Source organism: Hyla sarda, chromosome 9 (genome assembly GCF_029499605.1).
Source record: "Hyla sarda isolate aHylSar1 chromosome 9, aHylSar1.hap1, whole genome shotgun sequence".
Taxonomy (NCBI): domain Eukaryota; kingdom Metazoa; phylum Chordata; class Amphibia; order Anura; family Hylidae; genus Hyla; species Hyla sarda.
The window spans coordinates 33,928,436-33,946,910 of record NC_079197.1 but is presented as its reverse complement, the minus strand read 5'-3'; the positions used below and the strand labels follow the sequence as shown (position 1 = coordinate 33,946,910).

The 18,475-nt window shown below is 41.9% G+C and overlaps 1 protein-coding gene across 4 annotated transcripts in view; it reads left to right on the top strand.

Moving 5' to 3' along the window:
• The window catches only part of LOC130290354 (protein crumbs homolog 2-like), a 125,793-nt gene that overhangs the window by 94,429 nt on the left and 12,889 nt on the right, over positions 1-18,475 (top strand). For all 4 annotated transcript variants that reach the window (XM_056537866.1, XM_056537868.1, XM_056537867.1 and 1 more), the window contains 5 exons: positions 10,858-11,811; positions 12,663-13,207; positions 14,283-14,448; positions 14,584-15,442; positions 15,894-16,010. In XM_056537866.1, coding sequence (XP_056393841.1) covers positions 10,858-11,811; positions 12,663-13,207; positions 14,283-14,448; positions 14,584-15,442; positions 15,894-16,010 — 2,641 coding nt within the window. The remainder of the gene's footprint in view (positions 1-10,857; positions 11,812-12,662; positions 13,208-14,282; positions 14,449-14,583; positions 15,443-15,893; positions 16,011-18,475) is intronic.

Here is an 18,475-nt window from a genome sequence, read left to right as displayed (position 1 = left end):
TCCATACATTAAATCAGCAGCACTTGCGTTACATTTGAAAGTACCCTCAGGCTATGTTCACACGGCAGAAAACACAGGCAGACATTCTGCAAATTTGTGTGTTCCGCCGGCGCCAGGACTGCTCGGAAATGCACGGTCTCCATAGACTGCAATGCATTTCCAACCAAATTCCCCCAAAAGAATTGACATGTCAGTTCTATCAGTGGAGACTGGAATCAGAATTTCTGCGATGGAAACATCTGAATCCCATTGAAAACCTGGCCTTATACAGTAATTTGCCAGATCTGGTGCATAGACCGGTCTGGACAATTATATTAGGGCGGGGGTCTCGACCTCTAAAGCTGCTTATGGAAGGATAATTCCTCTCTTAGCATTTGCTTAGTTTGCGCTAAATCCTGAGGAATCAGAACAAACACCAAGATAGTGGAAATCAGAACATTGTTGAGGATGCTCACGTCTGCTCCTTCTAGCTGCATAGTCCAGGAGGTAACACATGTGGATCAGGAATTGTTTTTGCAGACAAACCTGTCATGGCCAATCCAAAGGTGCTTACACTAAAAGGTTTGCCAGCAACAATGTTACCACAACCATCACTAGACGGAACAGTGAAACCTCCATACGTTATAGTCCATTGTCTCTGCAGGACAAATGCAAAAAAGGCATACCGTATTTTTCGCCGTATAAGATGCACTTTTTCTTCCCCAAAGTCGGTGCGTCTTATACGGCGAATACACCCCTATCGCGGAGGTCCCTGCGGCCATCAGCGGCCGGGACCCGCGGCTAATACAGGACATCACCGATCGCGGTGATGCCCTGTATTAACCTTTCAGACGCGGCGATCAAAGCTGACCGCCGCATCTGAAGGGAAGGTGACACTAACCCGCAGATTTCACCGCGGCGGTCCCGAACAGCCCGACTGAATAGCCGGGTTAGTGCTTACAGGACACCGGGAGGGACCTTACCTGCCTCCTCGGTGTCTTCTCCGTTCAGGGATCCCCTGTATGGCCGGCGCTCTCCTTCCTCGTCATCACGTCATCGCGTACGTGCGTCGGCGTGCGTAACGACGTGATGGCGGCGACAGAGAGCGAGGATACCCGACCGGCAGCAGAGACGTTCCGGAGTGACGGGGACACGGCGACAGCGATGGAGCGACATCCAGGGCAGCGGTGACGGGTCCGGAGCAGCGGGGACACGTGAATATTACCTTCTATGCAGTGGTCTTCAATCTGCGGACCTCCAGATGTCGCAAAACTACAACTCCCAGCATGCTGGGAGTTGTAGTTTTGCAACATCTGGAGGTCCGCAGGTTGAAGACCATTATTGGGTTCAAAATCTTAATTTTTTTAGATCTTGCACCTATAAATTGGGCGCGTCTTATACGCCGGTGCGTCCTATAGGGCGAAAAATACGGTACATTCTAAGAAAATATATTACCTAGTATGGTATAACAATATATTTAAGGGGTTTTCTGGTCAAAATTTCTGGTCAAAAAAAAATAATTTATGGCCTATCCACAACATAGGCCATCAATAGTTGAACAGTAGAGTGCCAACATCTGGTACCCCTGCCAATCAACTGGTCAGCACAGCTTGGATGCCAGAAATAAACAATGTACAGGAGCTGGAAGTCTTGGTTCCACACACTGTTTGTTTGTAGTGGTGGTGCTGGGTGACTTCAGAGCAGTTAGGCCCTTTAACCTCTTCAGGACGCAGGGTGTACCTGTACGCACTCTATTAACCCTTTAGATGCGGCGATCAAAGTTAATCGCCACGTCTAAAATGAAAGTGAAAGCTTCCTGGCAGCTCAGTCGGGCTGATCTGAACCATCGTGATAAAATCGCGATGTCCCGATCAGCTAGCACGCGAGTGGAGGTCCTCTTACCTGCCTCTGTCGCGTCTGATCAGCGATTGATTGCTCCAAGCCTGAGATCCAGGCTTGAGCAATCGACCGCCTATAACACTGATCAGTGCAAAGCTATGGCTTTGCAGGGATCAGTGTAAAAAAATCAGTGTGTGCAGTGTTATAGCCCCCTATGGGAGCTATAACACTGCAAAAAAAAGTGAAAAAAAGTTAGATTATTTAACCCCTTCCCTAATAAAAGTTTGAATCACCCCCCTTTTCCCATAAAAAAAAGTGTAAATAAAAATAAACACATGTGGTATCGCCGCGTGTGGAAATGTCCGAATTATAAAAATATATAGTTAATTTTAATTAAACCGCACGGTCAATGGCGTACGGGCAAAAAAATTCCAAAGTAGCGTATTTTTGGTCACTTTTTATATCATGAAAAAAATAATAAAAAGCGATCAAAAAGTCGGATCAATACAAAAAGGGAACCGATAAAAACTTCAGATCACGGTGCAAAAAATGAGCCCTCATACCGGCCAGTATGCGGAAAAATAAAGTTATAGGGGTCAGAAGATGAGAATTTTTAACATATAAATTTTCCTGCATGTAGGTTATTTTTTTTTAGAAGTACGACAAAATCCAACCTATATAAGTAGGGTATCATTTTAATCTATGGACCTACAGGATAAAGATAAGGTGTCATTTTTACCGAAAAATGCACTTCGTAGAAACGGAAGCCCCCAAAAGTTACAAAATGTCATTTTTTCTTCAATTTTGTCGCTCAATGAATTTTTTTTTCCTATTTCGCCATGGATTGTTTGGTAAAATGACTAATGTTACTGCAAAGTAGTGGCGCAAAAAATAAGCAATCATATGGAATTTCATGTGCAAAATTGAAACATTATGATTTTTAGAAGGTGATGAGGAAAAAATGAAAATGCAAAAACGGACAAACCCTGCATCCTTAAGAGGTTAAGCAAAAAAACTCCTTACATAATAGTTCTAAATTTAACCCCTTAGGGACTCAGCCTATTTTCACCTTAAGGACTTTTCCTCCTTCCCTTCTAAAAATCATAACTCTTTTTGCACCTACAGACCCATATAAGGGCTTGTATTGTGCATCACCTATTGTACTTTGTAATGACATCACTTATTTTATAATATAACCTGCGGCAAAACCAAGAAATTATTATTTGTTGGGTGAAATAAAAAAAGAAACGCCATTTTGTAATTTTGGGGGCTCCCGTTTCTACGAAGTGCACTTTTTGGTAAAAATGACACCTTATCTTTATTCTGTAGGTCCATACAGTTACAAGGATACCAAATTAATTTAGGTTTTATTTTCTTTTAATACTTAAAACAATTATAAACTACATGCTCCAAAATTATCATGTTTAAAATTGGCATCTTCTGATCCTTATAACTTTTTTATTTTTCCATGGCGGTATGAGGGCTAATTTTTTGCTCTGTCATCTGTAGTTTTTATTGGTGCCATTTTTGTTTTGATAGGACTTTTTGATCGCTTTTTATTAATATTTTTATGGTATATGAAGTGACTAAAAATGCACAATTTTGGTATTTTTTTTTACGTGTACGCCATTGACCTTGTGGTTTAGCTAACCTTATATTTTAATAGTTCGGACATTTATGCACGCGGCGGTACCACATATGATTATTTTTATTCTTTATTAAATTATTTATTTTATTTAAAAATGGGAAAAGGGGAGTGATTTAAACTTTTAATAGGGAAGGGGTTAATGAACTTTTATAAAAAAAAAAAAAAAAAATTACACTTTTTTAGTTTTTTTTTAGCCCCCTTAGGGGGCTAAAACATGCAATCTTCTTATTGCTGCACAGGCATGGAACAGTAGATCGCGGATGGGACAATGGAGAGGCAGGTGAGGACCCTCCCGTCATGCGGTAAGCTGATCGGGACAGCAGGATTTTGTTGCATTAGTCCCGATCAGCTCTGCTGAGTTGCTGGGATTCTTTTACTTTCGCTTTAGATGCCGCAATCAACTTTGATCGTAGTGACTAAATAGTTAATGCCAGGCAGCGGCCTGATCGGCCGTGCCCGTAATTAGCCGTAGGTCCTGGCTGCCTGTAGCAACCGGGACCCACCTTTCTCAGCCGGTGAGAGCGGTTTAATCCCGTTAAACTGGACCAAGGCATACAGGTACGCCCTGAGTCCTTAAGGATTGGGGATGCAGGGCTTATGCATATGCCCTGCATCCCCAAGAGGTTAAAGGGGTACTCCACTGGCCAGCGTTCATAACACTGTGGCATCAGCTTCGCCTCTCATGACCTCAATGCAACTCAATTGGAGGAGGCATCACGCCCCATCCCATAGACTTGCATTGAGGGGGGCGTAGCCGATCCTCTGCAGCACAAAAACAGCATTTGGAACATTCGGTTCCAAACGCTGGCCCGTGGAGTACCCCTTTTTAAGGGAGTCATTTACTCCCTTTACCCAAGCAAGATACACACACACACACACACACACACACTATACATAATAAAAATTTTTAATTGATCATAAAAAGATCTCTCCCACAATCTATTTACACCAAAAACTGTAACAGGAACAAGGAGGCATCCGAAAAATTTCATACACCAACACAGCCGGGGGTTCTTTACTGTAAGAGCAGTGAGACTTTGTAACTCTCTCCCAGAGGAGGTGGTCATAGTGAACTCAATAAAAGAGATCAAATAGGCCTGGATACATTTCTAGAGAGTAATAACATTACAGGTTATGGATACTAGATTTATAGGGACAGAATGTTTATCCAGGGATTTATTTTGATATATTAAAAGGAATTTTAGTGCCTAAAATAAGGAAAATTGTCTTTTACCTCATAACTGGAGGGAAATAGGCTGAACTGGATGGACGTATGTTTTTTTTTTTTTTTTTTAACTATGTATAGGAACAGTGCCATCTGCTGTTGTTCACATGGAAATGAATTTCTTTAAACAAATGTTCAGAATGTTCAAATGACGTTTGTAAGAAATATTCAGTGTGTATTATCTGGTTTGTCATTGCTCTTTACTCCCTTTTATATATGATCACGGAAAGCATTATAGGTTTGCAGCTTACTATATGATAAAATACAGTTTCTGTATTTAATACTTAAAAGCTGTATTTTGTTTGTCTTCGATGTCCACGCGGTCTACCTGCCAATGAATTTATCCAATGCATATATTGTGATTGGCCTGGTTGGGGGTGGGCACATTGGGGGGAATTTATCAAGGGTGGTGTAAGTGAATGTTGTTTTTTTACACCTTTGTGTGCTGGTAATGTAAACGTGCACCAAATGTATTAAATGGTGCAGAGCATGTGATAAAAATGGTGCTAGAACACATTTTTTACTTAAGTACTCCACTTTGTATGGTTCCTCCTCTGCAACTTTTTCTGCAACTTTTAAACCCATGCCCCAAAATGTGCGACTTTTTTACAAATGCTGTCCACAGCCAGTGGGCTGGTGTAGATTTGGGACAAATTGAGGGCTTTTGCAAAAAAATTGTGTGACAAATCGCTAATGATAACACCATTAAACAAAGTTATTACAAATCTGTGTATCACAACACACAAATCCTGCGACAAATTAACCCATTTTTTTTAAAACCCCAAAAAACAACTAAATACTTTTTATTAATTCCCCCAATTGATCCTGATATAATTAAGGGCACCCCCATTGTATCTCAATACAGTGAGATCCTCCACCCCCCACCCCCATTTTATCTCAGTCAATCCATAATTGTGAAATTTATTTTTCTGAACATAAATCATGGCAAAAATAACATTTTCTGATTCAGTGAAGCAGTAAAGGTCCCTGTAAAAAAAAAATATATATATATATATATATATATATATATATATATATATATATATATGTATTGGAATGTATAGATTAGTACTGCCTACATGCAGATCCATATTGCGTGAGACTATGTACATTTTTAGTATCAGACATTCTGTGTATATTTTGACCCAGCGCAGCTAAGGCCCCATTCACAACATGTTTTCAGGGTACGTTGCCAGTAAATTTTGATGTATACCGGGGGCGCTTTTTGCACGTAGTCTGCTAGTGACTATGTTTGGTCTGTTTCCAAAATATAAACTTAACACCTTTTGAGACACTGAAAAAAGAAAGAAAATAAATAATTATATGTTCAGACTGAGGCTTCCTCAGGGAACACCAGAAAAAATCCCCACATACATTTGCATTTTTTTCTGGCGTTTTTTTTTTTTTCAACCTATAGGGGACAAAGGGAGAAAAAGTGACATCATTTCTTAAAATAATGCCAGGCTGCCATTTTGAAAAACGGAGCCAATAAACTCAACTAAAAGGTGAAAAACGCCATGCAGGAATTTAATTTCATTTTTTCCTGCTAACGTGTCCATTTTGTTGGCGACTATGGCTTATTAATATTATTTTATTTTTGTTATATCTAGCGCTCCGTCCAGACTCTGGCCGTGAGCACACTCCTGCCCCGTCCTCCTCTGCTGGCGGTGCCGCGGTTCGCATCGCGGGACGCGCCCGCATGCGAACGCCGGACTGTTACTCACCTCCTGCTTCCTCCGCTGTCCCAGGTCGCCGGCATGTGTGTACCCGCCCTCTGCAATGATGCAGCAGTTCCTCACCGCGCAACAGCCACAACCAGTTCCAGTGGCTTCTCCAGTGTCTGCAGTTTCCGTAGGCTCCAAGATATGACTGTCTCTGCCAACAAAATATGAAGGTGACCCTAAATTGTGTAGAGGGTTTGTGACACAGTGTTCAATGCATCTGGAACTTATGGCTGATCAGTTCCCGACTGAGCATGCTAAAGTGGCATCTTTGGTCAGTCTTCTTTCTGGAAAAGCCCTGGCCTGGGCTACTCCTCTCTGGGACAGAAATGAACCGGTGTCCTCCAATCTGCAGGCCTTCCTTTTGGAATTCCGCTGTGTCTTTGAAGAACCTGTACGGGCCTCCTCAGCCGAGACTGAAAACTGAACCTATGCCGAGACTGCACTACTGAACCTATGCCAAGTTCTACACAGTTCAATTCTGCACCCTAGCCTCCGAATTGGCCTGGAATGACGAGGCCCTTTGTGCCACCTTTTAAAAAGGGATTGTCTGGTAGAGTCAAGGATGTTCTCACTGCACAGGATCCTCCGTCTTCCCTGAATGATCTTATTCAGTTGGCCACTCGAATTCATGTGCGCTTTGTCGAGAGGCAAGAGGAGCTTCGTCAAGAGAGTGAACCTACTCGGACATAATGTTTTCCCCGTTTGGCACCCGTGTTCCAGCGTCCACCTCAACCATCCTCTTTGCCCTCTGCCAAAGAGGCTATGCAGGTGGATTAACCCAGCAGGAGAGGTCCCAATGAAAACTTGTGTCTTTATTGTTCCAGCCCGGAGCATATCCTCAAAGACTGTTCTATATAACCAACTCTTCCGGGAATCGTTCGCACCTAGGGCATGTGGGAGAGGCGTCCCTAGGTGTGAATTCTACCTCTCCTCGTTTGACCATGCTGGTCCAAGTACATACTCCTTCCAGGGCATCGTACTGTAACCTTTTTGGACTCTGGTTCCGCTGTAAACTTTATCAATGCCTCCCTGGTCCACAAACACAGTCGCCCAGTGACTCAGCTCGTTAAGCCTATGTATATTTCTTCTATCAATGGAGAATCCCTGAATTGTGCACTGCAATTCCGCACTGAACCTCTTTTCTTATAAGTGGGTGTGTTACACAAGGAGAAGATCGAGTTCTACGTGCTTCCTCATTGTACTTCGGGGCTTCTTCTCTGTCTTTTCTGGCTACAACGTCACGCTCCGCATCTCGACTGGCAAACTGGTGAGGTCACCTGCTGGGGACCTTACTGTCAGAACCACTGTCTGATGACTACTCAGACTAATACTATCTCCTTCCCTGCCGGGTCTGCCTCTTCCATAGATTATTCAGATGTGTTCTGCGAGAAGCAGGCAGAGTGTTTTCCACCGCATCGTCCCTATGATTGTCCAATCGACCTTCAGCCTGGGACTATGCCTCCCCGGGGAAGAATTTACCCCTTGTCTGTCCCTGAGTTGCAAGCTATGGCTCAATACATCAAAGAAAACCTACAAAAGGGCTTCATCCTGAAGTCCACCTCTCCTGCCAGAGCTGGATTCTTCTTTGTTTGAAAGAAGGACGGGTCACTCCGCCCCTGTATTGACGGGGACTAAATAAAATCATGATCAAGAATAGTTACCCTCTATCTTTTGATTTTGGAACTCTTTGATCGTTTATAGTGTGCCAAGGTCTTCTCCAAGCTGGATCTGCGGGGAGCATACAACCTCATTCGAATTCGAGGAGACTAATGGAAGATGGCCTTTAAGTGCCGTGATGGGCACTTTGAGTACCTTGTGATGCCTTTTGGCCTCTGTAACACTCCAGCTGTCTTCCAAGAATTTTTCAACGACATCTTCAGTGATCTACTCTACAGGTATGTTGTTGTGTACCTTGATGACATCCTGATCTTCTTGCCCAATTTAGAGGTGCATCGTCCACATGTGCAACAGGTCCTACAAGGCCTCCGGAACAATCATTTATATGCCAAACTCGAGAAATGCCTATTTGAGTTAAGTCTTCCATTTCTTGGTTATATTGTTTCCAACCAAGGTCTCCAGATGGACCCTGATAAGCGGTCAGCAGTTTTGGACTGGTCTCGACCTACTGGCCTATGGGCAATACAAATCTTTCTGGGGTTCGCCAAGAACCAACCAGACCAACGGCCAGGTTGAGAGAGTGAATCAAATCCTTGGAGACTTAGTCATTTTGTTTCAGCCTGACAGGACGATTGGGTCAACCTTTTACCTTGGACGGAGTTCTCTTATCACCACAAGGATTTTGAGTCTACACAAACTTCACCATTCTTCATAGTCTACGGACGTCACCCTCGTCCTCCTCTTCCTGCCTCTTCTGGAGTGCCCGCTGTTGATGACCAATTATGGGATTTTATGACCATCTGGCAAGATCCTTAGTTCTCGCTTCCTCCCGGATGAAGTCTTAGGCAGATAAGAAGAAAAGACCCTCTCCGTCTTACTCTCCTGGCAGCAAGGTCTGGCTCTGGGCCAAATATATCCGTTTTAAGGTTTCCAGCTACAAGTTGGGTCCTCGCTTCCTGGGTCCTTACAAGGTTATAGATCGCATTAATCCTGTGTCATACAAACTTCATCTGCCTTCTTTGTGAATTCTGAACTCTTTCCATGTCTCCCTCCTCAAGCCTTTCATCATCAATCGGTTTTCCCAAAAAGACATCACCCCTAATTCCCTGTCCGGTTGCTCTGATGTCTTTGAGGTTAAGGAAATTTTAGCTACTAAAACCATTAGAGGGAGACAGTATTTTCTTGTGGATTGGAAGGGGTTTGGTCCTGAAGAAAGGCCCTGGGAGCTGGAGGAGAATATCTTTGACCGTGACCTGGTCCTTAATTTTCTGTGACCCAAAAAGAGGGGGGGAGACCAATTAGCGCTCCGGCCAGACATGCTGGCCACGAGAGCTCTCCTGCCCCATCCTCCTCTGCCTGCAGTGCTGCGGTTCGCGCCCACATGCGAACGCCGGGCCATTACTCATCTCCTGCTTCTTCTGCTGTCCCAGGTTGCCGGCGTGTGTGTACCCACCCTCTAGGGTGCGCGTTGGCTCTCTACGACTTAAAGGGACAGTACACCCTTAATTTGTTACTGCTGCTCGCTGACATTTTAAGTGTCTGCACTTCCTGTTTCCTCTTGCTGGATCTTTGTGCTCATTAGCCAAGGGAAAGCGTACCTGTTGCCTTTCTGTGTTCTGACCTCCTTACTTCCTTCCTAACTACGCTCCTCTGCCGCCTGCCCTGACCTTCTGCTTTTCCTGACTATGAGTTTGCTTCATCAATCCAGTGCCACGTGTCACCTCGGTAGCCTGTGTGGACGAGTCGTGACAGGGGTAGAGACTTGGGTGCCGCCTGCCACAGCAAGTCCATCCGCTTTGCAGAGGGCTCTAGTGAATACCAGCGGCACCTTAGATTCCGCTCCCTGGTACGGGCCACGCCATCATCCACACAGGTTCAGCGGATCCACTTCTTCAGTGCCGCTTACAATTTTCTTACAAAACTGGTGTGTCCGATTCTTGTATATTCAGTCGAAAAAGTCAATGGGTGCATCATGGTATATGTCGGAATACTTTTTCCCAGTAATCTGATGTATACTGGGGACATAAAATTTCACAGCACTTAATGACTCTAATATAGATAAACCACTTGTTTATTAGTATGCTTTAAAATATAACACTATGACAAACTGTGTAATTGAAAAAAATTGTGACACCAATAATATCATCTACCGTCTGGGCTATAGATAAACTTCAAAACAGCACCCACATAAGTTAGGTAATTCTATAATTGACCAAGAGACGTTATTGTGCCATATCCTGTCTGACAATGTCATATACAAAATAAACAGGCAGGTGGCAGCACAATTATACTCTGCAATAACCTCCCACAAAAATAACACCTATAGGATGCTGTCACTCACCACAGACACCAGACTCTGAGAATCAATAACCACCACATGAATAAAGTGAAAATATAAAATCATTAGTTTCATCCATTCCGACACGTTAAACCCCCCCCCCCCATAGTAATAGGGTTTCTCAAGGAACTTAGGAACATTATCCGCTTGATATGGGACAATGTAAATTCTAAAGTCTGCCTCAGATACAGCTCCTGTACTCTCAGCTGCGCTATCCGTGATACAGTGCCCTTCCGCACGCCGGCCAGATTTTTTTTAATCTTCTTTTTTTACAAAACTGGTGTGTTCAATGGGTGCATCATAGTATATGTCGGAATACTTTTTCCCAGTAATTGGATGTATACTGGGGACATAACCCAAAAATGTGATGTGAAGGTTATAAACCAACCGTTCCATAGATTCTCCTCTCAAGAGTATGCATTATGATTCTTTCATGTACAATATTTGCAGTCCCTGTATTAATTCATTGTTTTCTTGTATTTTTAAGGTGTGCTCTGCACTGTAAACATTGATGACTGTGAAAGCAATCCATGTGAGAATGGAGCCACCTGTGAAGACGGAGTTGCAGATTATACCTGCAAATGTCCAGCACCCACACTAGATGGCGTCACATGGGGAGGAAAAAACTGCTCCATAAAGCTGGAGGGCTGCTTAAATCATAGCTGCCAAAATGATGCTGTGTGCATTCCCTACTATGTAGAAGAGATCCATACCTACTACTGCAAATGCCAACCAGGCTTTCATGGGCCACATTGTTCCATTTCCACCACGTTTTCTTTCTCATCAAGCGGATACATTGTGTATGAACTGGACATATACAATAGAAGCAAGAAGAGTTCCGAAGGAGACCCAACTCTCATAGAAGTGCGGTTTAGAACAACTTTGCCAAATATGCTTCTCCTTTATCGTGGCAATGAAAAAAGCTATCTAATCCTTGAACTCTTTAATGGACGGCTTCAGGTTTTATTTAAAAACAGCAATACGTCTTTATTCCTGGCAATAGATGAACATAAAGTAGATGATGGTCATTGGCATAAAACAGAGGTTACTTTGAATACATATCTGGATCTAACTCTATATCATGAAGGCTGCAGCAATGGTGCCTGTTCCAACAAACAACCTGTACACTATAAAAATGATCACCAGCTTCAAGAGTCACTCCAAAAAATATACATAGGGGGACTCACGCAGGACTCTCTGCTAGACAATACACAGAGCAAGCAAAATTTCACTGGATGCTTAGAAGATCTTATTATTGACTTTGAGATTCTGATACCACATGATATTGGAAATTACCAATCGTATGACATTGTACTTGGATGTAACAAAACAGACTGGTGCCACTCCAATCCATGTCACCATGGATCACAGTGTATTGACAGATGGATCAACTATAAGTGTGACTGTGTCAGACCATACACAGGTCCAACTTGCATAGAAGGTATGTACTGAGTTTGCTGAGATCTGTGGGAGCAGAACATCCTCACAATAGCCACACTTAGAAAAAAAAACATCAGTAGGAAAAATCATCAGCAAGCTTTGTATAAGATGGCATGGTTCTGCTGAACTGTTACACCTTTCTGGTGGAATAATGCCTTTTTTTTTAGCTTGTTTTGAATTTGAAGACTGGTTCTACAGTTTTTCTTCATTTCTGTATTTCATGAATGCAGCCACAGAAATTTTATTCCTTAATGATCATTACAGTTACTCGTAGAAGAGCCACAACACCAGACGTAGGATGAATGATCTTTCTCATCATTCTAACATTCTTTCTTAAAAAAAAAGAGCTCATCTGTACGTTTATCCCACTATTGCCCAAAAATATCAAATATAACCAACTTCTTGGCAAACAATGATGGTCTCTTATCAGTCGGCTACAACGATTGTTGATGAGATTTCACCTGATGGACAATCATTTTCATTGTAACTATCTATTTTCATAAAATTTAATCTAATGTGGATGGGAACCTTTACCAAGTTCCATATGTCATGTCTACCATTAATAGGCATTTTGTCCATCTTGTCACACTAAATACATTTTTTAGGATATGGTTTAACGTTACCACATTCTGCCAAAACCATGCCCACATGTGGTGGCCAATAGCCATGTTCTAAGGATTACCAGCTACATCATGCACTCATTGGCCACTGCATGTGAACATGGTTTTGTCTGCATGTAGCAGCTTCAATGGTAACACATTCCCTTAACTCATCTTGCAATTTGCTCTTATCACGTCAGTACATCTGTCTGTTTCTCATTGGATTTACCTTCATTCCTTTCTATTTCCACAGAATACACCTCAGGCACATTCTTCTGGGAAGATGTTCCTAGTTTTGCCAACTTCACTATCACACATGTTGGAGACTCTTTCAATATATCTGCATTTATTAGGACACTTAAACCCGATGGCCTGGTACTACAGATCAGTAATGGTTCTGGGGATTACTTGTCAATCTTCCTGAGATCTGGACAAATAAACATCAAACTTTTGTCAAAAACCTTTACTTTCAAGGAATATATCAGCAATGGCAAAAAGCATATGATTAATATATTATTTATGGAGAAGTTTGTCCAAATTAATGGTGTCAAACTCAATGAAGAGTTGGAGGAGCTGCCATCATTGTCCGTTTCAGCAGAAGACACTGTACTTGTTGGAGGAATGCCACCGGGTGCAGACATTGAGCAGTGGGGTGGATATTTTAAAGGCTGCCTCCAAGATGTTCGCATTAACAGTCATCACTTGGACTTTTTCCCGTCAGATAGTGAAGATGATGATGTTCACCTGGTTTCAGTCAGCAATGTCACAATGGATTGTGTGTCTGATGACATGTGTCAGGTGAGCACAAGACATGAGAAAGCAAATGCATGAGAAAGACCTCATGGAGTAGATTGAAAAGTTGCACTTTTTTGTATTGACGGGATGTGTGAACTATCATTATTTTTTTTACAGGAACACTGTGCCGCTTGCTCTCTCTACTTGAATACTAGACAAGAGAAAGTAGATGTTCCTGTTCATAGAAAGTAATCGGCAGCAATAAATTGATATTCTGTTTACTTTATTATTTAACAGGTTCATGCAAGTGGTCATAAACGTGATCATAATTAGCATATAAAGCCACATACAGTGAAACCACTTTTAAGAAGACCACCCAAAATTGCATCAAACGTTCGTCTTTTATGGGGGTGGTGACTATGCAAACTCTTGTTTGGATAAAGGGATGGTCTTCACAAAGAGGTGGTCTTTTGAGAGGTTTCACTGTATTCTTTGCATTAAAATGTGTTGGATGCCAGTTCAGCTTGTTAACACCTGCACTGCATTTCTGACTGCCTAGAATCCTTCTCAAGTGTGATCAGGCTGCAGAGAAGTAAAGTATAGCTGCGCCTGGTGTATGGGATCATCTGGTCCCCTACCATACTACGCTTCCATGTTTTGGATCATTGTGCAATAAGCTTCTCTAAATTGTTTAGATGTAAGCAGTTATCACACTGCATCAGTTAAACATGTGAACCAATGAAACCTTTAATCTATTTTATTAGGGGATGGTGGCATCTTCCTCATCTGCCTGTAGTTCCTTGAGTTATACTCACTTGTCCTTATCCCCCGTCACATCCATCTTTACTGTACCTGATCCCAGCGGAGCAGCACTTCCTGTTTTCAGCTAAACATGTAGGAAAGGCTTATCCAATCACTGGTGAAGGTGGATCACCTCTGTTGTCATTGATCGGCTTGATTTAACAAAAGCAGGAAGTGTGGCTCAGCTAGGACCACCAGGATGGATGCGGCAGGGAAAAAGGACAGTTGAGTATCAAAATTTCATGTCAGCCCAAGCTAGCACTCTACAATTTGGTTCCACTGGTCAACCCCTTTAATGATACAGGAAATTAATAGAATTTCATTTTAATTTTCTCAGTCCAGCCCATGCAAGAATAATGGCGCCTGCACGGTGACCTGGAATGATTTTACCTGCGAGTGTGCAGCCAACTTCACTGGACCAACGTGTGAAGAGCCGGTGTGGTGTCAGCAGAGACCATGTCCCCCGGATTCAACCTGCAAGGACTTTCCTGGAGGGTATACATGTATGGATTGTTCATTTCTTAAATATTCTTATCATTGACATATAATTGTTTTACTTGGTAGACAAATGTTGTATTATACTGTTATTATTTGAGAGCTTTCTAAGCCAAGCTGATTTTAACATCTGTCATTTGCAGGTCTGGTCAATGCCACATTCAAAGAAGAAAGCTTGGTGATCTTTACATCCAACGTTTCCTCTGGACATCAACTTTTATCTGTTTCATTGGACTTCAGGACCAGAGACACTGATGCTGTTTTGCTTGAAGCCTCCAAAGATATGGACTTTATATCTATTGCCATTCTTAATAGTCAATTGCAGATCACTTTACACAGTGGGAACAGCGTGGAAGGAATCCGCTTTGTTTCAGAGATGCTGGTTTCTGATGCCTTATGGCACAGAGTTGAGATAATGATGAACACTCCTACAGCTGTGGCTCCTCAATGGACAATAAGCTTAGACAATGGACGCAATATGGTGCTGCATGGCAATGCTGACATCTTGAGTTTCTTAGCAGAAGACACTGCCATTAAACTGGCTAAGCATTACACTGGATGCCTTGGACAAGTCTCAATTGGAGGCCTATATCTTCCATTTGCTGAACAATTTTCTCCTCAACATTTTATTAGGAAAGAACAAGTGTCACTGGAGCTTGGATGTAAAGGGGCAGATGTGTGTGGAAAAACCCCTTGTCAGCATGGTGGAGAATGCCAAGATCTGTTCAATACATTTAGCTGTACATGTGCAGCAGGGTGGGAGGGCATTTACTGTGAGCTCAATATTGATGAGTGCAAGTCCAACCCCTGTGCCCATGGATTGTGCTATGACCTAGAGAATGGCTATCGGTGTAATTGTTCTACGGGATACACCGGCATAAACTGTGAAGTCAATGTGGATGACTGTCAGCAACATCACTGTTTACATGGAGGAATCTGCGTAGATGGTGTGAATAGCTACACGTGTCAATGTCCGCCCTCCTATATTGGGGAATACTGCGAGTAAGTGTCACTAGATTGTCTAAAAGACCTGATAACATGGAGGAAATAACTTTAACTAAACCCTTGGTCATAAGCAGCTAGTAAGGTTGGCTTTGGCATTCATCATAATGGAAATCTTAAACATTTTATTCATGCTTACCAAATGTCCTGATCTACTGAAAACTCAATGGCCATAGTTTTATTGCTGTATCTCCACTGAATGCCTGTCTTATACAGGTCACTTTACAGGTGCAAAAGGGCAATACTGATCTACATGACTTTCCAATGGGACCTTGTGCATTCCTGTTACAGTGGTGCATGTGTTCTCCTAATCTGATTGGGTGTCCATACTCTTCACCAGTCTAGAATTGCTTTGCTATTCACAAATCCAAAGAAGTTTTAACTTATTTACAGACTATAGGATAGAAAAACACTAGATTATGATAATAAGTATCATTTTCTGTATTGACAGATGGCTGTTCCCCCCTGAGAAATGCGGAATAAATGTTACTTGTCTGAATGGTGGTAAATGCAAAAGTGGAATTTGGGGGGCAAACTGTACGTGCAAGCCAGGATTTAAAGGAAAAAGGTAACAATTGTGAAAGTGAACCTCACACCAGCCATAAGTCAATGCAATACTAAAATACATATATCCTGTAGAAATAAGTGTATTTAGCCATGTGATCGTGATGAAAAATGAACGGAACGTTTATTTCATAGCTGCATAAATCACCAGCAGTAATACAGGCTTCCCAATCGTGAGTTTATTTTTCACTCAGTTAGAGATTGTGGTAAACTGGTCAGCTGGTCTTTTCTTGTATGACATAGTTAAACGTGTATTGGGTCACTCATGGCACATCTAATGGCCCATCTTTACTTACCAACTCCTCTAGCTGGCAGCTTTATTTACAAAGACACCATTTTATAGTTCAATCTAACCCAGGTCTAATGTAGCACTTGCCTAATACATCTTCTCCATTAAGGCCTTATCCACATGACCGTATTATCTATCTGAAATACACAACCCATGTGCATGACCCTTAAAACTGACCAACTGGGAGGATGCTGTACATTTCTAGATAACTTAAAGGAGTAGTCTCATATCTCTATAGGAGAGCGGAAGATAGCTGAATGGTTCTCCCGCTTGTGGCGGAGGTCATGACGCGCCACTCCAGGGGAGAGCCAGGCTCCATACAGGAGATCGCAGGGGGGCCCCAGTGCTCGGACCCCCCACAATCTAATACTTGTCTCCTATCCTGCGGATAGGGGATACATTTTTTTTGTTTATAAAGTAACTCCTTTAATATATTCTATAAGATCAGGAAGGTTGTCTTCTAGTTCTAATGCTGGTGAGGGGAAGGTTTATTCATAGTGGGTAATTCTTTCTGTAATAGAAATGATTTGCCAAATACCATGGGCAAATGTCCAATCTGCCTCCGTGTTTAACAGCGATCTCCACCTCTACTAGACACATTAACTCCTTCTATGCTATTAAAGCTAAATGAAGACACATACCCCTCTGTAATGACACTATATCAATTTGGCCAGTGCCATCGTTGTTGTTACTATCTGGGAGGCGTTTTCATATTTGAACTTGTCATACAACCAATATTTTAAACAATGGATCAAATACATTACATATGATGTGTTGCAATGTATATATGTTAATAGAGTATTCCTTGTTATTTGTAAAAGAGGTAAAACTTTTAGTAGCTTTGGCGTACATACAAGATTGACACTTTTTATGAGCAAAGTGGTATAAACACTTTGTGGTGAGCCAAGTATGACTGCTTTATGACCAGGGGGAAAGCCCTTGCTCTAATGCTGGAGCATTCATTGCATCATTTTTACATAGTGCTAAATAATTTGATCCAGGACACTGACAGAGGTAAGACAATAATAGAACATGGACACCAACAAAATACCACCCTGGATAGCCTCTTTGTGCCCACTGAGATTACACTCTGTTCTGCTCTTCTGATAGAATGAAAAATCTAAAAAAATTAATAAAAAATAACCTATACTGCGCTCTAACACGGACTCGAATAACAGACTGAAAAAAAACTATGTCTTTTTTTTTTCCATTTTCAAAAACCTGTCCCCCTTCATCAGGTTCACATCCTATGATCTCATGAAAGGAGCCAGTTCACCAAAAACGTGTTCATGGTGGACAAATAGTTAAGTTTTATTATGTTTGTTTTTTTTTTTTGTTCAGTGTATCATCGGGTCCTTACATTAGCGCGCAGTAGAGGTTCTAGTTTTGGGATTTTATCTTTATTTGGTTACTAGTTTGAGATTACAAAGCAATGATTCTTGGCTCACTACAAAGTGTTTTATCTACTATGCTCATAAAAAGTGTAAATCTACTATTAACATATATATACATTGCAGTACAGTGTGTAATGTTTTTGATCAGTTGTTTAAATTGTGCACAAATATGCACAATATTCTAGTAACAACAAAGATCTCAGTAATCCATCAGTCACATCCAAACATCTTCTACGGTGTTAAGGGGATGATCTGTTTTTATTTAGTTTTACTGGCATAGAAAGGGTTAATGCATCTAGCAGAGCTGTTCAGCAGGAGGCTTATTGGATAATGCTCTAGGCCAGTGTTTCCCTACCAGTGTGCCTCCAGCTGTTGTAAAACTACACCTCCCTCACATCCGTCCCTTCATGTTTCGTGACACTAGTCACATCATAAGCCTCATACCCCTGATGACACGATTGGTGTCAAGAAACATGTAGGGGAAGCTGTGTGTATATGTTTTTAAAAATTAGTGGTCTGATACATTGATGGGCACTACACTATCTCTACGATTACATTTCAGTGCGAGTATCAAAGGACCTCTATGTATTTTAAATATTCAGATTTTCTGAACTAGTATTTTGGAGGATTATACTAGATTGTTTTATGTATAAAAGAGGGGGGTTATAGTTTAAGTGGTTTACACCCCTGATCCTGTTCGGGGTCTACAGGGTTTGGTTTTCTTTGGGCCCAGAGTGTATCTACATAGGACAGGTTTCCCACCATTAATACATCTATTATGAATTA